The 22,530-nt window shown below is 37.0% G+C and overlaps 1 protein-coding gene across 2 annotated transcripts; it reads left to right on the forward strand.

Moving 5' to 3' along the window:
* Nucleotides 1–569: 569 nt before the first annotated feature.
* ptgs1 (prostaglandin-endoperoxide synthase 1) lies at nucleotides 570–18,462 on the forward strand. 2 transcript variants are annotated; one of them, XR_010932147.1, is made up of 12 exons: nucleotides 570–745; nucleotides 837–911; nucleotides 7,237–7,353; nucleotides 8,429–8,569; nucleotides 9,119–9,262; nucleotides 9,363–9,544; nucleotides 9,646–9,729; nucleotides 10,752–10,998; nucleotides 12,222–12,508; nucleotides 14,705–14,852; nucleotides 16,096–16,908; nucleotides 17,354–18,462. XR_010932147.1 is itself a non-coding variant. In XM_067616178.1 (11 exons), the coding sequence occupies exons 1-11, from the start codon at nucleotides 739–741 to the stop codon at nucleotides 16,443–16,445; spliced, it is 1,782 nt and encodes a 593-aa protein (XP_067472279.1). In that variant the 5' UTR covers nucleotides 570–738; the 3' UTR covers nucleotides 16,446–18,462. The 2 variants fall into 2 exon arrangements, 1 of the variants encoding a protein (XP_067472279.1); XM_067616178.1 differs by having other exon boundaries at nucleotides 16,096–18,462.
* Nucleotides 18,463–22,530: the final 4,068 nt, after the last annotated feature.

A 22,530-nucleotide genomic window follows, 5' to 3' on the forward strand; every position in this document is an offset into this window, starting at 1 on the left:
CTACATGGAATTACACTGTTAAGTTACCAAATATTAAATCTTTCATACAAGTCAGGAAATGCAAGTAATCATCTCATTTAAACTGAAGGTCACTCTAAAAATTAAATGAAGATAATTATTTGGAGTATTATCTTACAGACACAAAATTGTGGTCAATGGTAATGGAGTGTTTTGTGAGTACATGCATCAGTCAAAATATAAATTGAATGGGCTTACTCTAATGAAGACTAGTTGTTGTATATGTTTGCCAGCAGGTGGGGATAGAGCATTTTGAAACTGTCCCGTGTAGCACCACTGCGTTATCTCCTGTCACTGCAATGATATCAATGACATATAAAAAACAATTATGTTTTTTCATTTGGAGACGGATCTTTTTACTCTGAGAAAAAACATTAAATGGGTTTAAACATCATCCTTTGAACGATTTGTCCCTGCTGAGCCACACCAGTGTCGGTTTAAAAAAAATCAAGATAATTTGGAGCCGCTTGCAGAGGGCTTTCTTTAAATTTCTTGAGGGTTAATTTGAGGAAGTAGTGGGGACTTTGTAGCCGCCCATTCTCAATATTTAAAGTAATACGCTACAACCTTTTAGACCTTGTCAGTGAGGGCTGGTATGGAGAGTAACCTACTGCTGTTTCTCAATTTGCTTTTTAGAAACAGAATAAAACTGAATCTTTTTTTTTTTTTTTGATAATTTAATTTCGAGCTCTCATAAAGTGAACCGTGAACCGTGAAGTCATGAAAGGTAACGTTCAAAAATTATTTAACAAAACACCTGCCTACTGAAAATGATGATATTTACACTTCTAATTCCCAACTGTTATTAATGTCTGTAGGGTTCAGCATCTTGTCCATCTGGGTGTTTTTGTTGCTGCTGGAGGGCTTATTATGTGCCAGTGACTCAAGTGTTGGTAAGCAACTTTTATTTTTCGTCACAATTGATCATTGTGACAGTTAACTAGATTGAGAATTCAAAATTATGGGACAAAATTGTCATGAATTTATGGGAAAACAAAGATAGATACGCATATTTGCAGTGCCGACATTGCTCGTAACATTTTAAACGTAATTTTGAAGTAAAGAGAGCAGATTAATTTACTTTTGTCCGTTAAAAAAAGAACAGTTCCCCGTTGCTAAGCAACATCAGTTCTTCCAGCGTCCACTACGATGTGTTGACGTCATCTACCTGAGTGAGCTCAACTCCAATCTTAAATTAGTAACGGTCGTTAGCAAACTGTCATGAATGATTCACGGAGCAGGTGGACCGAAATGCAGAGACTTGGCAGGCACAAGGAACTGAAGAATACCTTTATTGACGAACACATGAACAGCAAACAGGAGTGCAGGCAGGAAACTGAACAAATGATCCTAGAAGACTCAACTGAAAACCAGACCTTAAATACGAACTTAACTAGTCAGACAACAAGGAACCGGTGATAAGACACAGGGGCAGGCTGGGAGCTGATAGACTGGGAGCAGGGCTGACCAGACTGATATAAGGGCAAGTATGAAGGTAACAGCAGACTGAGGAAGAACACTGAGATAAGGAGAGGGCTAGTGAGGATGAACGGAGGGCATGTGTAAGGAGGAGTAGGCCTACATGAACACAGGAGGAAAAACACAATGAGCACAGTCCAACCAATAAAGGCAACCAAAATGACATAAAGCCAGAAGTCCCTCATAAAGTCCGACTCAAACAAGCCCTCTCTCACACAGTCCAATCTTCACAAAACAGAAAGGTCAGAGGGCATCTGGTGGACAATGGCAACTATGAAATACAGAACCAGACTCTAAGGAGTCTCTAGAGTAACCCCTGGGCCACACTGGATGCGTGAGCAGCGCGTGTGCGTGTGAGTCGCTGAACTGCTGCGTCTCTCACGCTTGCAGCGTCCACACTGGAAGCGTGTCTGCTGCGGCGCTTCTGCCACTGGCAGCCCTATCTTTCTCGTTTTCCCTGTCTATTTCTGCTGAGAACCGCGCGCGTCACGCGGAGAAAATAGGTGAGACCTCGAATCTCTAGATGAAGCGACGTAGCAACCTTGCGTGAGACGCGCGTGACACGCGTTTCCTCAGGACCTGATTCTGGGATCCACTTATTGATAGTAAAGTAATTGACTATGGTGATAGTAATGCATCCCAGCATGCAGGATATTCCCCTAACAAGAGTGGTCTAACTGCACAATGTTTCCCTGAGGCTTCCTGAAAGGACACCATCCGCTGCCAAAAGGTCAAACCCACTTCAGCTTCACTTTCATTGGACACAGACATGTCTTGCGATATCTTTTTTTTTTTTTAATCAAAAAAATGTATAGGGATGGTGTGAGGTCACTGTAAAAACTCTTCCTGTTCATCCTGGCTGTTAAAAGATCCTCCTCAAATGTGCTTTCAGTGTAAGTTATGGTGACCAAAATCCACACAGTGTCCACGCAGTCGATTTGTGAAAAATGCATTTAATGGTGATTCTTCAATTAAGGGAGTTTTTCTGTCCCCAGGGTAGATTTTCAAGAAAAAATGTTTTTTTAGAAAAAACAATTATTGTCTTTGTTAAGGTTAGGTTGTAGTAGCTATGAAAAAAATAACTGTATCTCAATGATGACATTTTAATACTTTTTCAGTGTGTTGAAAATTCAAATGTGTAAGAATTTCACTGCTTTGGGCTTGTCCCCAACCCAGACTTTTTGACATCCCCTCTATAATAAAGCAATAAAAAGTGCTAAATTCATGAAAACTTTACTTTGCATTTCCTCATAACAACTTAAAAAGACATTTTTCAAATTCATATAGTTTATATTTGTTCAAATTGCAATTTATTTATAGTTAAATATCACTGTCCCTCATACGCCTGTCATTACCATCACACTCAACATTTTAGGGAGCAATCAAGTTTTTACAAACAGTTACTTACATTGTTGCATGCAAATTAGATGCTCCGGAGGAAGATTCCCAGACATGAGGCAGAAGTCTGATTTTTTTATGCCCATACATGTAAGTAATTTGATGTTTTATACATCCTGATCTGAGAGTGTTTATTAGGCGTCATTACCAAACAAGTTACTATTTGAGTATTTTAATTCATTAATGGGAAATTTCACTTTATTTACATATATTCAGTGTACATTGTATGCTAGGTAACCAGTTAGCTTAGCAAGTCTAAAACTTAGCCAAAATTTTCTGCAAAGAGTGGAAAGTTAACCAAAGAAACAAAAGGGCCAGTGATAAGAACAGAGAGACGATACAAAGTTATATAGCTGAAAACACACCTCCCATATCTTCTATAGGTCAGGAAGAACATGAGAATGAAGCGCCCATTCTTGAAGCTTCACCTGATATTTCTGACAGTTCTCATCATAAAACCCCAAGTCATATTTAGGTTCTGCACATGATGAGTTTTTATATTGTTAAGTGCATTTTCTTATCGCTAGTGTGTAAAATCAATTGGTTACTTATGTGGTTGTTGCAGTCACAGAATGTGACATATGTTTTTTACTGACTTAAATACTATTTTTCTTACTATACTGTATTTCTTACTAGTATTTGTCTTTTTAGGACATTGTTCCGATGATTTGTATAAGCTGGTTGATAATCACCGGCAGGTCCCTGACTGTTGTTTAATATGGGTCACGCCACTGTTGCTGTGCATGAATTAAAATGCTGCACACTTATTTGAGAGTGCTGAAAACTTTATGTTCTATTTTATCATTTTTGGATTGGCACCCATCATATGGGACATTTGAGTTGAGCATGCCAATTCTCTCGTTTGATCCTTTTTTATGTCAGAAATGAGCCAGCAGGCCCAAAGAAGATATTACATAAGCAATGCTGTGGTAGTTTACCAAGTGATTCGTTTTAATGGAAGGTTAAGTGTTCAAAAGGTGTTCTTTTTAAAAAGTAGTATTTTCTTTATCTTTCGTTAGTTGTAAAAACAACAAAAAACACAAGTGTTAATTTTTATGTCATTACCAAAACATGTCGTCATTACCGGAATACATTGTCATTACTGTCACAAGACATTTTTTGATAGAAAATGTTACTTTTTTGTTAACTTGGGTTTTACCTCAATCATTGTGTTAATGTTAAAAAGTCTAAATTTGTATTTTCTGAAAAAAAATACATTGCAATTCAAATATTCTGATTATTACGCAATATTTCATTGTTGAGACAAGGCAATATATTAAAAAGTTAGTGAGAACATGTTAAAATGTATTTTAAATGTACTTACAAATATTTAGAACATGATTCTTAAAGAGCATGTTTTGTACTTACTGGAATGATTGTGAAAACTTTGCTTGTCAAATCATTTTTTATTAAAATCAGTGTTTTGTTTTTGTGATGGTGATGACGTGTTGCTATGACAACTTTGAAAATATCAAAATTATCATGAAGTACAATCAAAGCAATGCTAAGATCTTTGTTCCAGACCAATTGATAAGCCTTTTGAAATAGAAAAAAACAGAGATTAAAGAACACCAGAAGTCAAAAGTGCCCTGAATTGAAGAATCACCCTTAAACGTTTATCTGAAGCGTATATGAAGCTTCAGCAGTCTGAGTTCCTCAGACAGTGTTTCCCTGTTGATCTGTGGTGGAAGTATAGTAACAAAAAGAGGGACTTTGGCACTAAAAAGACTGTAATGTTGAAAGATATCTACTTGATTTGACTCATTTGGACGACTGAAGCTTCTACATTTTTGCACAGAAGGAGGTTTACATTGTTTGAACTTAAGTGCAACTTTAACTCCATGATATAGCCTATATCATCTACTGTCAGAGACATCCAGAGTGTTTCCCCCGATCCCTCTTTGCCCAGTGCATGCTGGGATAGGTTATATTCCTGAATGAATGGACTTGTATTTTAATTTCAGCCCAAATTGACTGGACTTTACTGGTGCAGAGCAGCTTAAATTCAGAAAATACTGTATGCAACAAGTTGATTTATAAGCTAATTTTTTGGTAATTATTTGTGTTTTTCTGCATTAAGAAGCTAAATCAAAATATTTGGGACTTCTTGAGCTTCCCAAGAAGAGATCAATTATTCTATTTATAACAACATGCATGCATTTATACACTTTCTTTTCTCAGAAACCTACATTTATTGGTTGTTTATGAACATGCTTATCTGCTGTTTCACAGCTAATGGGGAAGAAAAAGCTGCAGTGTCTCATTATCTCACAGAACTTCTGCAAGTATAAGTGGAAGACAGGAAGTCATATTACAACAGCAGGGAGGGTTAAAGATATGGGGAGGGAGGTTCTTAGGGGGGAGAGGCACTATTATACTTTATCTCACCAGTTCCTGGAAGAAGTACTGAGATCTTTTACTTCAGTAAAAGTAGCAAAATCACAATACAAAAATGCTCCTTTACAAGAAGGCCTTGCCTTCAAAATACTCATTATGTAAAATGGCCTCACTCAGTGTTATATTTATTATATATTTGCAGATATACAGTGCCTGTATTCACATCTCTTGGAATTTTTCATGTTTTATCGTCTTGCAACATGGAATAAAAAGGGAATTAATGTTGTTTCTGACATTGATCAACAGAAAATGACCCCAAAAAAGTAAAAAGTGATCTAAATTAATAAAAAATGTAAAATACATAATCTGTTTTACTGTTTTAAAATCTGTTTGCGCTGCTTAAATGTTAAATGTAGCCCCATTAGTAACAAAACCTCATCCCTACTGTGTACTTGTACGTTGATGCGTTGATTATAAAGTTCTCTTGAGTCTTGATCTGAAACCTAAGTAGTAACTATAGCTGTAAAATAAATGTAGTGCACTAAAATGTACAATATGTCCCTCTGAATGTAGTGGAGTGGAAGCATAAAGTAGCATAAAATGGAAATAATTTTGTAAAGTACATTAAAATAGTACTCAAACACAGTACATTAAGAGTAAATGTACATTTCACTACTGATATTCAGTCTCAAAGAGCTGTAAGCTTTTTAAAAATCTGTGTATATGCAGGGAGGTTTTATTAAGAGCACTCGCACAGTAACACAACCACAGTCTGATATGGTAACCACTATGTTTTGGGGGTAGCGTTAATGTGATTTAATGTATGTTTAGGGTTGTCTTTAGCTTTCAGGATTTCATGGGATGTGTAGAAAAGTCTTTACAGACGCTCTCACGCACACATGCTAAATCTAACTTTAACCTTAACCATATCTTAACCCTAAAATTGAACTATTAACCTTGTAGGGAGGTGCTTTGTTGTATGTCTATTAGTGCATCGCTTGCATGTTGTCTGTGTTTGTCTTTGGTTTCTCACATTTGCTTTCGTTATCGCCTTGAATCATGACACCATCTGTTCACAGTCACTTCAGATACAATCAACCATTTAATTAGATTACAGTATACCTGAGGTTCAGTCATATAAAGCAAGATGATCTTTTTCCTTTTTTCACCTGTTAAAAGTTCTTTGTTGTGTGATATTGAGCTACAGTATGAATAAACTGGTTGGATCCACATGCAGAACCGGGTCTGTTGGTCTGTGCATGTTGAAAGCTTGTGTTCTCGTCTACAGCAGAGATTGTATTTTCTACTTCAGACTAAGAGTATATGGGGTGGACAAAAGCATCATGTTTTTATTCTACCAGGCAGTGCTAGAGAGTTTAATCAGATATGAGATGTCATCTTGGTATGGCAACCTCACAGCAAAACTAAAAACTAAACTTGCTCATCTGGTTTCACACGGCCATGAAGGTAATTGGAAAAAGCAACCACCAGAACCTGCAGTTCATTTACCAACAAACTGTTTTTAGGCAAGTTTGAGGATAGTAAATGACCCCTCTCACATCCCTCATTCAGAGAATGACCTCCTACCGTCAGGCAGACGATACAGAGTCCCTCACTGCAAACTCAACCGTTTTAAGAATTCATTTGTTCCAACCTCCATTACATTTCTTAACAATGCTGCTTGAGGCCGAAGTTTGTGCAATAATTTTAAATAATTTTACAGTGCTTTTACTATGGTGATCTTTTAGCATGAATTTTTATAGGGTGTATGTATGTATTATGTTATTGGATGTGTGCAATATGGCAATATGTAAGTGTTACGTTACGGGTTATGTGCAATATTGTCATGTTATGTTGTTGGTGTTGGTATGGCTGAGGTTGTATCGTTTGTGTCATTGTGGCCGTCAAGGCATTCATGGTGCAGCTACAGAGTCCAAGACAAATTTCTCTGAGCGGGACAATAAAGTTTATTGTATCGTTATCGTTGTGCGTCTTCGTTTGCAGTGAATCCCTGTTGCTACTACCCTTGTCAACACTCAGGAGTGTGTGTGAGGTTTGGGACAGACGGCTACGAATGTGACTGCACTCGCACTGGCTTCTACGGGGAAAATTGCACTGTTCGTAAGTTCCAAAAAAATCTGTGTACCTGTGTGTCGAAATGTGGGTTTGTATAACAGTCACAGCCCAAGTGACTTCCAGGTAATCCTCTAGTCAACCTCTCAAATGCTCCTTGTTAACCCTTAATCCTTAGTCTGTGCGATTTCAAAACAGAGGTTACAGAGGTACTGATGAGATAATAAATGTAAGGTACTTTTTAAAGAGAGATAAGACAGGAAGTTTCCGCCGGAAAGAAGATAAGATCGTTTTGGTTTGCATCACAACACTCAGAGGCAGGGTTCAGATATCAGACTCTTTTTTAAAATATTATTTAAAGTATATGGCTGGCAATTTTTTAAATATTTTTCTTATTGTCGACATGTGCAGAACCAAAACAACAATGAATTGATCCTACGTATGTGTATTTTGTGTGTATGTAAAGCCTGATATGTCTCATTCCTCTGTGCTGTAGATCTCTATTGTTCTCTAAAAACTACTAAAAACACAATCTAAGAGCATGATTACTATAGTTGGTTTAGAAACAGCTCCAAAGAGTAACAACGGTGTCAAGTTTTCACTTTCTAGAAAGTATTTCCATGTCAAGAAGAGGCCACCTTGCGTTCTCTTTTACAGTAATCAATCACCATTTTTTCATGCTCGTTGTATTGATCAGACTCTGATCCAGACATTGTAAATTTAAGTTAAGTGCATAGTCACGGTTTTCTGGAGAGTGAAAACTTGACACTGTTATTAGTCTTTGGAGCTGCTACTTAACAAACTAAAGTAATCATACACTTCGGGAACATGGAACATGTCACCCAGTGCAGCAGTGTGGCTCATTCACATGTTTGTAAAAGTCTTTGAACAACAATGGAGGTCTACAGCACAGAGGAATACGATATATGAGACTCATCAGATTTGTTGACTATAAGAAGAAAATAGCCAGACATATCCTTTAAAACATGAGCAATACTTTATAATGAGACACCCTTTATAAAGGGTTTCAAGTTGTAACTTATGGTGTTATTAATGGTTAATAAATTATTTAAAAATCCTCAGGTGTTACTCAAAAAATGTTTATTGTTGATTTTGTCCGTAGCGGAGTTCTGGACCAGGATCCGCTTCATGCTAAAGCCCAGCCCTGCGGTGGTTCACTACATCCTCACACACTTCCAGTGGTTCTGGGAGCTTATCAACAGATCTTTCTTGCAAGATACCTTTATGAGATTTGTGCTGACAGGTAGGTGTTAAGATTATCTCCATAACACTGAATCGACTTCCAGTCTCACGATCAGCAGAATCACACAAGACCACAGACCACAAAAGATAAATCAAGACGACAAACAGACTCCCACCATTTCCTTCAGTTCCTCTCTGTTGTAATATTCTCACAGTATGTATGCTGTATACAGGCAGGATTTTAGTCGTACAAGTCAATTTGTCACCATGAAAAAAATTATATATATATATATTTCTGGGTTCTACGCTATTTTGAGTGAGGTATGATGTCATGTTGACATTTTCTGAGAAGCACAGGATGTTGTCATGAGAATGGGTTTGCCTTAACTATAGTACAGAAATACTACAAAAAACTACACACAATGAAAATACATACAATAATGGATGAGGTGACTCATTCATTGCAGTGAAAGATGCTCAACCAGCATATCCACTGACAAAGAAAACCTAAAAACCTTGGTTTTATTTTCAAACTTTTGGCCTTGTTAATTCACTCAGCATTGATAAAATATGCAGCTAGTTCATCATTTGTGCTTTTATCATCCCAAAGTCAGAAGTGATCTTATTCCAAGCCCTCCGACCTACAATACTAAGTATGGCTATCTCAGCTGGGAGTCCTACTACAACCTCTCCTACTACACCCGGCTCCTACCTCCTGTACCTAAAGACTGTCCTTTGCCCATGGGAACTAAAGGTGGGACCTTTAAGCATCACGACTACACGCAGACAACTTTCCACCACGAGAAATCTTAATCTAATCGTGTCACGTTACTGACACGTTTCTCTCTCTGCAGGCAAACCTGATCTCCCTGATCCCAAAGTGCTGGCCGAGCGTTTTTTTAAGAGAAAGAAGTTCAGGCCAGATCCTCAGGGAACCAATCTGATGTTCGCCTTCATGGCGCAACACTTCACCCATCAATTCTTCAAGACAAAGCATGGAGCTCACGGAGGCCTCACCAAGGCTCTAGGACACGGGGTGAGACGCATGTATACTGACATTCAACGGTCACCTCCAACCAAGACCTCATTTAAACAATAAACATGTTGATAATCATAATAAATCTGATACTCACGCAGGTAGATGCGAGCAATATATATGGAGACGATCTCATGAGACAGTTTCATCTCCGGCTTCATAAAGATGGAAAGCTGAAGTATCAGGTATTCATGCATATGAACATAACATGATTGACTGGGTGCCATCTTTGAATCCAGTATCCAGATCTTATAATACATCTGTGCTCATAAGTGTTGGTTTTTAATTTAATTAAAATGTATCCACTTTATGCTGCTCATACGCGTTCGCATTTATTTAATTAATTATATCATTAGGAATTGTTATTATATAGTACTTGGAAGTACTGAAAAATGTATTTAATAATATACGGTAGTTCTAGGTTATATGCTACCTACTAGTATACTTTTATACTTTGCTGGTATGATTTTGAAGCAGGTATTAAATTGCATTCTATGCGGTATTAAAAGGGTCCCACAAAGTCTTAATCTTATCTTGGTGAACTGCAGAAACACTGTATTTACCAGACAGACGTTTGAGTGGTTTTGATTTCCTCATCTAACTCTCAACAAGAAAGCAAATAAGTGAGTTTCTGTAAGTGTTCCTGTAAATGAAGCTTTTCCATTTCAGCTGACAAAGTGACACTTCCAAAAGTCACCTACACTCTCCTAAGTAACTAGGTCCATTTACTCTTTGAAATGCAACTTATTTTAGTATTCAAAAGTAATTAATATCATTAATAGTTTCTAAAGGTCTGGATATAGTCGGGGTATCAGGCATGCATGTACGTGCCTGCGTCTTGTGCATCTAGAGGGTGTTAACTGTAAATAACTTTCACTTCCTGTGTCACGTCAACTTCTGAGAATGTAGTGGTACATTTTTCAGATAAGATTCAGCTAAAAAAAAAGCCCTTACAATCACACACTCAGCGTATTGCCTTTGACATGCTTCAAGTTGTGATCTTTTAGACGGAATTTCCTCAAACCAGCCTTATCTAAAAACTGCTCTGCATGAGGATATTATTTTACTCAGCGGCGGTTTGTTAAAATATGTGAAAGAAAATGAGAAGTTCAAATAGCTTGAAAGAATTACATAAAAAGAATGATCATTTATCTTTTAACCATTCTCCTCACATGTGGATGACTTTTTTTTTTGTGTTTGTCCACAGTTAGTGAACGGTGAGATGTATCCCCCTCTAGTATCTGAAGCCCCTGTGCACATGTTGTATCCTAAAAACGTCCCTCAAGACCAGCGGCTGGCCATTGGTCAGGAGGTTTATGGCATGCTGCCGGGCCTCACTATGTACGCCACCATATGGCTGAGGGAGCATAACAGAGTCTGTGACATCCTGAAGGCAGAACATCCCACCTGGGACGACGAGCAGCTCTTCCAGACTGCCAGGCTCGTCATCATAGGTGGGAAAACCTTCTTTCCCAGTGACAGAATGATCAGAAATCATGCAGTACTGTTTTTATTTGGTGTATTAATCCACAGAATACGTTTTTAATTGCAGAGATGTCTTTTTGCTTTTGTAACAGACATTTTCCTTTCAGTTCAGTCCAAATGTAAACACCAAAATCTGTGTCAGGGCTTTGAGAAGGCCATCACATAAAGTTGATTTAACTGTTCTAAAACCAGTTTTGACATGTAATTATGGTCTTCGACCTATTGGAAAGTCCAGTTTCCTCCAACATTCATTTGTGGCTGATGGTTTTAGGTTGTAATTATCTCTTCCTCAGTCATTATTTTGTCCAGAAGACAGCAGAACAAACTCAGAGCATGAATACACCACCACCATGCTGCCAAGTACAGGTTTTCTCGGTTAAGTTTCTCATATTATATGAGTTTATCAAATCATACCACAGAAACCTTCACCAGAAGACTTCCTCTTTGTCCATGTGGTAATCGACAGTTTGTTTCCTCCTGAGCTTGACAAAGTGCACTTCTCAGGTTACTATACTCACAATGGTTTGTACATGTGAGTACTTAAAATAATATCTCTAAATAACTCCAAATTACTTTTGTAAATAGATACATATCTCTACACCTTTACTGAGCCTCCTGGACTTTACAGTCGCAATGATTGTTGTTCCTTTAAAGCTACTGGGAGCAGTCAAAGTATGTATATATAAGTTGTCAGTATCACTAGGATATAATTGGCCCTGTCACAAACTTGAATGACATTCATGACTTTGCTCCCCGTCAAGTTAATCGTTTCGGTTGCTGTGCTCATATTTCTGATAGCAGCAGATTTTGTCAGAAAACCCACATTAAATATATTTTAAAATGAAAATTGCGAATGTACTTTGCAAAGTTGGTATTACTTTAATTCTTCTGCAACAAAAGATCAGCTGCAGAAAACACTGAAACCCAAAGCTGCCATGACACACAGGGACTGGAGAATATATCACAAATATGTTGCAAATGAAATAGTAACTTAATGTTTAATATTTATAGGGGACATTCTGTGGTTTTGTATTTGACTTCACAACATTGTGTATTCTCATTATTTTGTCCACCCCAGGTGTTAACTAACCATTTTAAACCTGCTTTCTTCAAGCTTCTTTAAATATTTTTCATTTCAATAAAGCTTGTCTCAGTGTGTGACATGGAGTGATGAGACTTTTTCACCCTCCAGGTGAGATCATCAACATTATAATAGAAGAGTACGTGCAGCAGTTGAGCGGTTACAGGCTGAAGCTGAAGTTCGATCCCACTCTGCTCTTCAACGCACGCTTCCAGTACAGCAACCGTATCGCCCTGGAGTTCTGCCATCTCTATCACTGGCACCCGCTGATGCCTGACAGCTTCCTAATCGACGGAGATGACATCCCGCACTCTCAGTTTCACTACAACACCTCGCTCCTCATGCATTACGGGATAGAGAAACTTGTGGATGCTTTCTCGCGACAGCCTGCAGGACAGGTAGTGAAGTAACATTCGCTCAGCGTGTACAAGAATCTAGTGTTAGTGGTACAAGTGCAGCTAAAGTCTTATCAGTTTATTTGCTTTTTTTGGACGGGAAGATTATTATTACTCGGTCACATCTGGAGGATTGCGATAACGCCCTCTGCTCAAAAATGTGTTTTTCTTCTTGTATCTTCAGTTGAATGTTTGCACTTCACTGTGAAGAATGATATACGTGCAGAGTTTGACACTAGAAGGCTGTTTGCAGCTGAAGGTGGAAAGTTTATCTGTGCTCACCTTAAGTCTGAGCTTGGATACCTACGAGCATGATTTGTGACCTCACAACTAGTTTGGAAGCAAATCGTGGTCCAATAGGCAACTTACACAAGTGTGACGTGGAAACTTGAAACCTCCAGTGCAAATATTTGTTATTGGAAAAACCACATCAGACACTTTAGCATTTTAATATATTTTTTAAAACATGTCTGGAGGGGATCTTTGACCCTTAAAGGACAAGTTCACAGTTTTTCAAGTCTATTGAAACACAGTCAGGTGCTGATATGAACACTGAAAGGTTTTGCTTACTGTAATCATTCCTCCTGTTAATACTGAACATTAGAAGATCCCTTCCTAATCCGTTTTCAATGTAAGGGACGGGGCAAAAAAATGTACAGTTTTGTGCAAAATTATATTCATACATTTATCTAAAGCTTATATGAGTCTTCAGCCATCCAAATTAGTCAAGTTAAGTGGATATCTTCCAAAGTCCAAAGTACAAAATTCCCTCTTTTGTGTTTTCCTGTTGAGTGGTAGTGAAAGGATAGTAACAAAGAGGGAAATTTGCACCAAAAAGGTTATAACATTGGAAAATATCTGCTTGATTTGACTAATTTGGACAACTTTTTAAATATATTTTTGCACAAAACCAGGACTATGAGTTTTGTGCCCATCACTTACATTCAAAACACATTAAGTGGTATGAAACTGAGTCTCTACATTTCAGTGTTGACCACATTTTAAGCCTTTCAGGTGTCATTTAACACGGCATGAAGGTGTGACAACACTGTGGTCAAGGTCTAGTTAGGTTTAGGCACAAAAACCACTTGGTTAGGGTTAGGAAAAGGTCATGATTTGGGTTAAAATATCAGGTTTGTTACCAGAAAAACAGCTGCAAATGTCTCGACATCTCGCTAAAAATACCCGGTTTTGTCGGATGAAACGGGAAGTAAGTAGCAGTTCCTGCTGATTTTATGCTTTTGTAACTAACTCTCTATCCAACCTCTCAACCTTCCTCTTCCTTACATGGTAATCAGTTCATGTAGATGTCTTCTGAACCGTTTCACTTTTGCTATGATACGTATTATAGAAATGTTGATATTCTAGGTATTAAATGTGCTGAAACATAGAGATTCAATGTATCCGTGGTTTGCAGAAATGTGCAATGCCAATATTTTATTGTTTTGTTTTACTTGAAACATTATGAACCTATCCTTCAAATTAGATGAATCATATCTGTGCCAGATACAGATAATGAAAATGTAAACTTGCTGACTCATTATGCACACATTTATCACAGTAGAGAAACAGAAAAGTGACAGGAAATGCCTCAGAGAAAGTTGGGCTTATTGTTATCACTTACCTTTGTGCCCGAAATGTGTTTAGTGATAGCATTGTCTATGGCACATACAGTCTAATTGATGTAATGTTTTTCATAAGAAGTATCCTTAAACAAGTAGTAGTACAACTCAACATGCCACATGATGGTATTTCTGAGTAGCCTAATATATCCTGAATTGGCAGACAGAGAATATAATAGTAGGACACACTTTTAGACGACTTCTTGTCTCTGCTATTTATCACATCCTGCCTGCCTTTCTGCTCACTAGTATATGAAACATTAAACTACTTTGGGACGACCTTTTTCAGACAGTGATGGTGAAACGCAACATGTTTTTACAACCACTAAACCACAGTGTTTCTTAATATATCACATTAAAGGAAACTTCTTCTTATAATCACTTCCTAAAAGAGGTTATATTCTTAGATACTGTCTTTCAGCGGTGTCATATACGTGCAGTGTTGCAAGAGTAGCGATGGGCTAATCGCTGAGTTTGTTGCCTGTCAAGCAACAAAGGAAAGTGCTTTTCATCTTGATGGTATTAGTGGTCAGTGCATCAGAATGAAGTTGTAGTAACTTTTTTCTTTGTGTTTCAGATAGGTGGAGGTCACAACTCTCATGAAGTAGTGCTCAAAGTGGCAGAATTGGTCATCAGAGAGTCCAGAGCAGTGCGTGTGCAGCCTTTCAATGAATACAGAAAGAGGTTTAACCTGAAACCATACAGCTCCTTTTATGAATTCACTGGTAAGCAGGAATGATATTTTAACTTGCTCCCCTAGTGAAGTCCTACAAAGGTACAGTATCCGGTTATAGGATATTTGCTATTTGAACTGATATTTAAATTCTCCTCACTTTTTGTGTAATGAAATATAAACTATAAAGATATTGCAGCTATTCTGGATATTAGAGAGGATTGTTTGGACATATTTGTGGACGTCTGAAGGCTATGAGACACGCTGTCCTGTAGCCAGTGGTGGACAGTACATTTACTAGAGTACTTACTTAAGTACAATTCTGAGGTACTTGTACTTTACTGGAGTATTTCCATTTATGCTACTTTATACTTCCAGTCCACTACATTTCAGAGGGAAATATTGTACTTTCTACTCCACTACATTTATTTGACAGCTTTAGCTACTCTTCAGATGAAGATTTGACACAATGGATAATATAACAAGCTTTTAAAATACAACACATTGTTAAAGATGAAACCAGTGATTTCCAACCTTTTTGGCTTTTGAAGTCTTACAAAAAGCAGTGTGTAGTCAGGATCACATTTCAGATGTCTATGAGTTGTTAACAGCTCCACCAAATAGTGATTTTTCCCTCTAAACTTCTCACATGGTTTCATTTAAATAAATGTTCAAACAATCCAATATTTCACTGAAAAATCAAAGATCAGAGAAAAAGTCCATGAACTGAAAACAGATTTGTGTATCAGAACTTTGTTTTTTCTTCTTTCCTCTCCCATTAATCATCTCACAACCCCTCAGATTTATCTGGTGACCCTTTGGAGGGGCCCGACCCCTAGGTTGGGAACCACTGGACTAAACTATCTAACTGTATATTAAGTAGTTGAAACTAGCTCCACCTCCAGCAGCTACAACAGTAACATGCTGCTCTAACACTGACGATTCAGTATTAATAATCTAATGATGTCATATATAATAATATATCAGTCAGAGGGACAAAACCACTACTTTTACTGCAATACTTTAACTACATTTTGCTGCTAATACTTATGTACTTTTACTGAGTAGGATTTTTCATGCAGTACTTTTACTTGTAATGGAGTATTTTTATATTGCTGTATTTTGTGCAGCCTAATTAAATAAGATGTTGTTGTTGTTTCCCCTTGTGTCCAGTCTTTATGCTAACATAGGCATAGACCTCGTCTGTAGCTTCATAAAACAACAGCGTATTTCTGAAGCATGTTTAACTACAGTAATCATAAATCAACAAACAGTTTTTTCTCTTTTTTGAACAGATAATGTAGAAATGGCCAGAGGTTTAGAGGAACTTTATGGTGACATAGATGCTTTGGAGTTCTACCCCGGCGTCTTACTGGAGAGGACCCGTCCTAGCAGTATATTTGGTGAGAGTATGGTAGAGATGGGTGCTCCCTTCTCCCTGAAAGGCCTGATGGGAAACCCTATCTGCTCCCCGGATTACTGGAAGCCCAGCACCTTTGGGGGAGAGACAGGCTTCAATATCGTCAAAACTTCCACTTTGAAGAAGCTGGTGTGCCTCAACACCAAGTGGTGTCCTTACGTGGACTTCCATGTTCCACGAAATGAGGAGGAGGCAAAACCAAGGAAACCTTCAACAGAGCTTTAATAATTTTACTGATGTTATCTTGCCATTTATCATTTATACTGACTGTGGGAAATGACGTACTGTAGTTCTCAATGGGCCTCATGCAAAAACATTTTCGTATTTTTATCCTAAAACTCTTTTTCTGAAGTTTGCTTGTACAAGCGTTCCAAGTCAAATTCAACAAACTCTCTCAACTGCCTGAACTTGTTGTGAATTGCTCGTTTCAGCCTGATGAATGTCACCTGTTCATGAGGAGGCGGACGTTTGTGAGATGTGATCGTTAGCATAATCCACACCCCTAAAATTGCCATATAAGGCTCCATGTTCTGCTCAGTCTGTGGACAATTTTCATTCACAAAAAAGTCCCCAAAGAGTAAAAACACAGTGCAGCACGTCCCGCTTTCAGAAATCAGCAGACAAACATAACAAATTTAGGCAGAAACCCGAAACAATTTGAAAATATGAATCCAGCTGCCAACAACTTGTCTTCAGAGCAGCTCTGCACTGTGAAATAAAGAAGGAATGTTTGACATGAAGTTAGATGCTAATAAAACGTCTTTCTAAAGCAAAGGGATCTGCGATGAGAAGTGGTCATGTGACAGTCACAGAGATATTAGAGGAGAGAATATTATAGTCTACAGTAAGTGATGTTACACTGTCAGTTGCAACACAAGATGATACTGGACAGAGACCTGCAGAGAGAAGTTTCCAACAACTACTGAAATATAAAAATTGCGGTGCCAAAATAGGCCAATAAAAAACATAAAATCTAAAAAAGCTTTCAGTAAATTGGCAGCTGTGATGATGATAATATGGATTTACATAATATTAATTTTGCATTACGTTTGTTTTAGTTATATATTTAATTTTTGTTTATTGTAAGTCAAACAAGAGTTTTCCCCTTGTGAAGAAAGGGACACATACGACAGGTCTGGACCACTCGTTAATTTTTGTTCATACCTAAGAGAAAATTCTAGGAACGAGAAAATTGATGAATGCCAGAAATGTTTTTTCATTACGCGTACATGCATTTTAAGAGGAAGAGTCTGTTCATGTGCGTAGTTCTTGCATGAGGCCAGAAATGTGTTTTTGTCATTGTCCCGTTCACACTGGATTTGTTTCAGGGAGGAAAGTGATTTTAACATGACATGTTCTTATTCAGTGGTTTTAATCCTGCCTGCAGTGAACAACATACTGCACATTTAAGTTGTTCTACCTCCTCACACATCATGTAGTTTCTGGAGATCTGTTTTTTTTTTTAGTTATTTGCTTATATCTGTATGATTGATTCTTTCTTATTCATTATTTGTGACTTTTTTGTAACCTTGTGAAATTAAATTAGCTTCCTTTCAGAATGAATGTGTTACATTACTGTCAATGTATTTTTAATTAATCTTCTTGAAGACCAAAAAACAAAAATACGTAATATTACTGTACACATTACTGTATTTGTGAGTTTACTGTATTTTAAAATGCCAAAAAATAAGTGTAAGAAGTTGCCAATATATTGTAATTAATGTTTTGCACACAGTTATTTTTGTTCTGTGTCAGTAGAAACATGTCTTATTTCAGTAAAAAAATACATCCCATAATTTCCAACATCCCACATTTGGAGGCTGTACCAAATAAAATGTGATAAAACTGTACAAACCGTTGCAGTTTGGGGATTATGTGCCTTGCTCGAGGGCACCTGAGTAATAAAGATAAACCAGGGATGCCCAAACAAACCACTTAGACTAGATTCAACCAGGACTAGATCCCTCACTGGCTTCCCACCTACTTACTGCCACTTAATTTGGTTATAATGGCTGCCAAAGCCGGCACATCACAGTTGTGTTTGTGTATTTGTGTTCTTGCTTTTTTCTTTCACAGGTATAACACTTATCAGATTATATCAATGAAAGCCCAGAAAGTTACTTGATAAATGACATTTGTATGCTTCTAAATTGTTTTCCAAATTGTGTTGTGTGTATGTGTTTGCTGTTGCGATTATGTTCACTGGCATTGTTTTTTTTAACAAATAAAGCGGTTAAATATCAATAAACATACTGTGTCTCGTGCTTCTAGTCACTGAAGACTTTCTTTCTTTATCTAACATTAAAGGACAGGTTCACAGATTTTCAAGTGTGTCTTAAAACAACAATCGGTTGCCCATATGAACAGTGAAAACAGTGAAAGTGGAAGTATAGTAGTAAAAAGAGGGACTTTGGCACTAAAGAGACTGTAACATTGAAAGATATCCAGTCGATTTGACTCATTTGGACAGCTGAAGCTTCATATTATCTTCAGATAAACTTGACAGGACTGTGGATTTTGTCCCCCATCACTTACATTGTAAGTGCATTAGGGATCTTCTAATGGTCCATATGAACAAGAGGAATGTGGCACCTGACTGTTATTTTAAGACAGACTTGAAAAACTGTGAACCCGTCCTTTAACCAAATTCTTCCGATACCTAAACATAACTATAAAACCATAATAATGCTATATAATAATGCTGTAGCAACTATAAGTGTATATTGCATTGCACGATTTGATATTTTGGTGAAAATATCCTATATAAAATATTTTGGAAGGCAATAATAGTATCATTTAGTTGAGTTGTATCCATAACATTTATTTTGAAAAACCCACAGTCTCAATACTAAATGCATAAATGTGATGTGTCTGCAGTGTTGCTGTTGGAGTTTTCACAATGACTGACTGACAGGATGTAGGAGGTGGTGTGTTTTTGTGTGTAAAGGTGTCGTTGATGTCTCAAGATGTTAAAAGACCAATAGAGTTACTTCTGTGTCTCATGTGTCAATTTTGTGGTTAACCTTTTGAGATTTGTCAGCAATGTGCACAAGATTGAGCATGACACCAAACCTGCTGTGTCATGGGAGGCTAGTGTTTAAGGTGCAATCATTATTAGGGTGCAAAAATAACTTACATTGTAGGCATGAGTGTAGAATTTACCACTGTCGCTACATTTTTAGTAAAGACACATCTTACGCAAATATATTCTGTGAGAAGTTATCCTTAAGAAATCTTGCCTCTAATCTGCTTGGTGATTCCTCTCTTGACCCGCCTGAAAGAAGGTTTGACCTGACAAACGACTCTCCAGTCCCACCTGGACACCTAGTACCACTTTACAATGGATAAACACTGAATTATTGTTGCATTACTGATAAATTAGTCAGACAAATTGTTTGAAAAAGTCCAGTTCTAATTAAAAAACAGTAGCTGATACCACTATGGAGACACAAGAGCATTTTGTGTCCAGTTGGTATGCTAATACTAATACTAATACTATATACTAATAATATGTAATGATAATTTACTGCTGTAAATACCTTTGTGGTGAAAAGCATTGTCACACTGGTAAGTGGAAGATTTGTTTTACACTAGGGCTGGATTTATTTTTACAATATGATATACAATTTGTGATTGCAACACTGTCTTTACTTGCAGAAAGTGTTATACTGCCCTCTATGGGTTACAGTCTTAAGATGGTTGCATCTCTGTCAGTGTCGTCTGCTGCACTTCTTCACTCAGCAGTGTTATGAACGTTGTTCAGCTTGTGTTGCATCACCATTTACAGATTGACTCAAAACTATTGACTGTATATAAATGATATATTGTGTACAATCAATGTTTAAAACACACTATAGTGGCCATTTGAACTAAAGAGGCTGGGAGAATTGATTGATTGCAGCCCTCAACCTCCATTGTCACAGAACAAGCACAGAAAATTACACTTTAAATTCAGACTGGCAGCAGCACAAAAGTACTTCCTGAACTATGAACATGTGTTGACTTTCAAAACAACAACAAGATGGTTAGAAAGTTTGTACTTTGGGGATCACATTAGGAGAGAATATTTAACTTAAAGAACCATCTGTAAACGGCTGCCACTATGGGAGCTGCTGGTTTAGTAAGAATGCATGTAAATGTACATTTTATAGGATTTATAGACTGCTTGTATGTTTATTGATAATTGTAAAGTTAAATTTCATGCTTGAAAAACTACCACCAGGTGTGGGGCAAAGACAGTATAAACTGGACACAATGGAAAGTACTTCTTTTTCTGTTTCTTTGTGATATATATAGCAATTAATTTTCATATGAAATAGCAATGGAATGGAAATGGATAAAGTAATTTATGCAACAGACTGCTTGATTTTAAAGAGAAATTCATGTTTGGGGTGAAAATGAATGTGAAAGTCTGTTTGTTTTACCCACAAAAATCTCTCCAAATGGTGTCATCTTACTGCCCGGCTGCCAAAGTCCAAATGAGAGACAAGATGAGTTGATAAAAGTGAAATAAACTTATCTGAATAAAGTTATCATTCATTTTTACAAGTAACTTTAAGGGTTTTTGTTGTTGTTGTTGTTGTTGTTCTTGTGTTTTTTTGCCCTGGGTTTTACCTCTCAGGTGACATAGACCCATTATGTTGCTGCTGAAGGTTGCTGTTTTTGAAGACTGCAGTCTTTCCTTGGGGCTTAAAAAATTGCCTTTGAATATTTATGCTTTGAAAGAATTATTTAAAATCTTTTTTTTCCATCATTTTATTACCAATAGTCAATATTCTCCTAAAAACACCTTATAATTGAACATCAATGAAATATAATGCAGGGCAGTGCTAGCTAAGATAGAAAATGTAATTATCTGTCCATTAAACCACTTCAAAATTTTGAAATTTTATGAAAAGCACAATAACCAATTTCATCAAACTATCTGATATACATATAAATGCAGTAAATAGCCTTTCCCCCTTTATTTTGGTTGAAGGATGTCTGACTCATAGGACCACATGCAAAAAACATCAACGAGGACTTTGGTTGTATTTCTAAATGTTTATTAATACAGCCCCACTTACCTTCCTTTGGTTTAAAAAAATGTTTAACAGTCAAGTAGCTTTATATAAGAGAACGAGCGGGACTCAAACACTGAAACAAGTTGTGTACACTCACAAAATTTGCAATATTTTCTGACAGAGTAATGTATCCTTGGCTGTTTCACTAAAGAAGTCAATACTGTACAACACACTTAAGTCTTAATTTACTTGAAATAACCCATAACCGATTAAACAATATGAATCAGAGTGAAACATAAGACTTACATAAATAATAATTAAATTAATACTACAAATCGACATTTTCTCTTTCATTTATCAGTAGTAAAATAAAGAAAGAAAGCAAGACTATAACAAGATAAAGCTGTAGTTGTATTCAGAAGTAGCCTTGACTATACAGTCAAACATGTTACATGACAGTAATTATTGTAACCAATGCAGGCAGTAATAGAGAAAGTGCTGCTCTAAAGCTATAAAACACACATTTGCAAAAAATGTGGATGCTACAACTGGATGTTAGTCCCAAAGTTTGACTTTTTGAGAAATACAGTCATCCGCTTTATTGCCAAGAGTTAGACGAGAAGATCAGTACTGCTGGTGTCTAAACATAACCATAAAAAGTTTTATAATGTCGTTTTTACTGAGGGATACTGTACGATATTTTGGTGGAAAAAAACATCTAGGTACACTGTCTCATACGTTCAGTATCAACATTTTTTAAACTTGCCAAATGTGTTAATTAACATTTTCTCATTATGTTGGCATTATTCAGCCAGCATTACTTTTCTAGCAAAACATATTTACTGTTGCAATTTAGTTGTGTCTAGATGTAATTCCTAGGAGATGGAGTTGCTAAAGCAAACCAGTTAACACGTTGTATCTCATTTCTTGAATCTGCACACAACCAGAAATGTAACTAACCAGTGGAGACACAGCACCAATGTACCAGGCGAAAAGATAAATTGTTGCTTAAATAGAAATTTCAATGTTCTTATTCAACCCACAGCAAAAAAACAATTAAGTTTCCCAAAATGCTGAACTATTTCTTTAAAAATACCAATTCACAATGCGCATGTTCCTCATCGTGGACATAGTGGTCTGAAAAAGCAGTTACAGTTGCTATAAACTGTCAGGTTGATTGTATGAGGATTTCTTTGACGAAAAGCTTGAGGTACGTTCACATTAGCCTTACATTCAATGAATTTGCCCCCCACTGGTCCCAAAAAAGGTTGTGATGTCATGGTTCTGATAAAAGCAACGCTACAGTT

Source organism: Thunnus thynnus, chromosome 2 (assembly GCF_963924715.1).
Source record: "Thunnus thynnus chromosome 2, fThuThy2.1, whole genome shotgun sequence".
NCBI lineage: Eukaryota > Metazoa > Chordata > Actinopteri > Scombriformes > Scombridae > Thunnus > Thunnus thynnus.

Bases quoted from the DNA above. Each gene is read 5' to 3' on its own strand.
- ptgs1 (XM_067616178.1), top strand. The intron at 912-7,236 runs GTAAGCAACTTT...CTTCGTTTGCAG, and splicing joins TGCCAGTGACTCAAGTGTTG to TGAATCCCTGTTGCTACTAC. The intron at 9,730-10,751 runs GTATTCATGCAT...GTTTGTCCACAG, and splicing joins ATGGAAAGCTGAAGTATCAG to TTAGTGAACGGTGAGATGTA.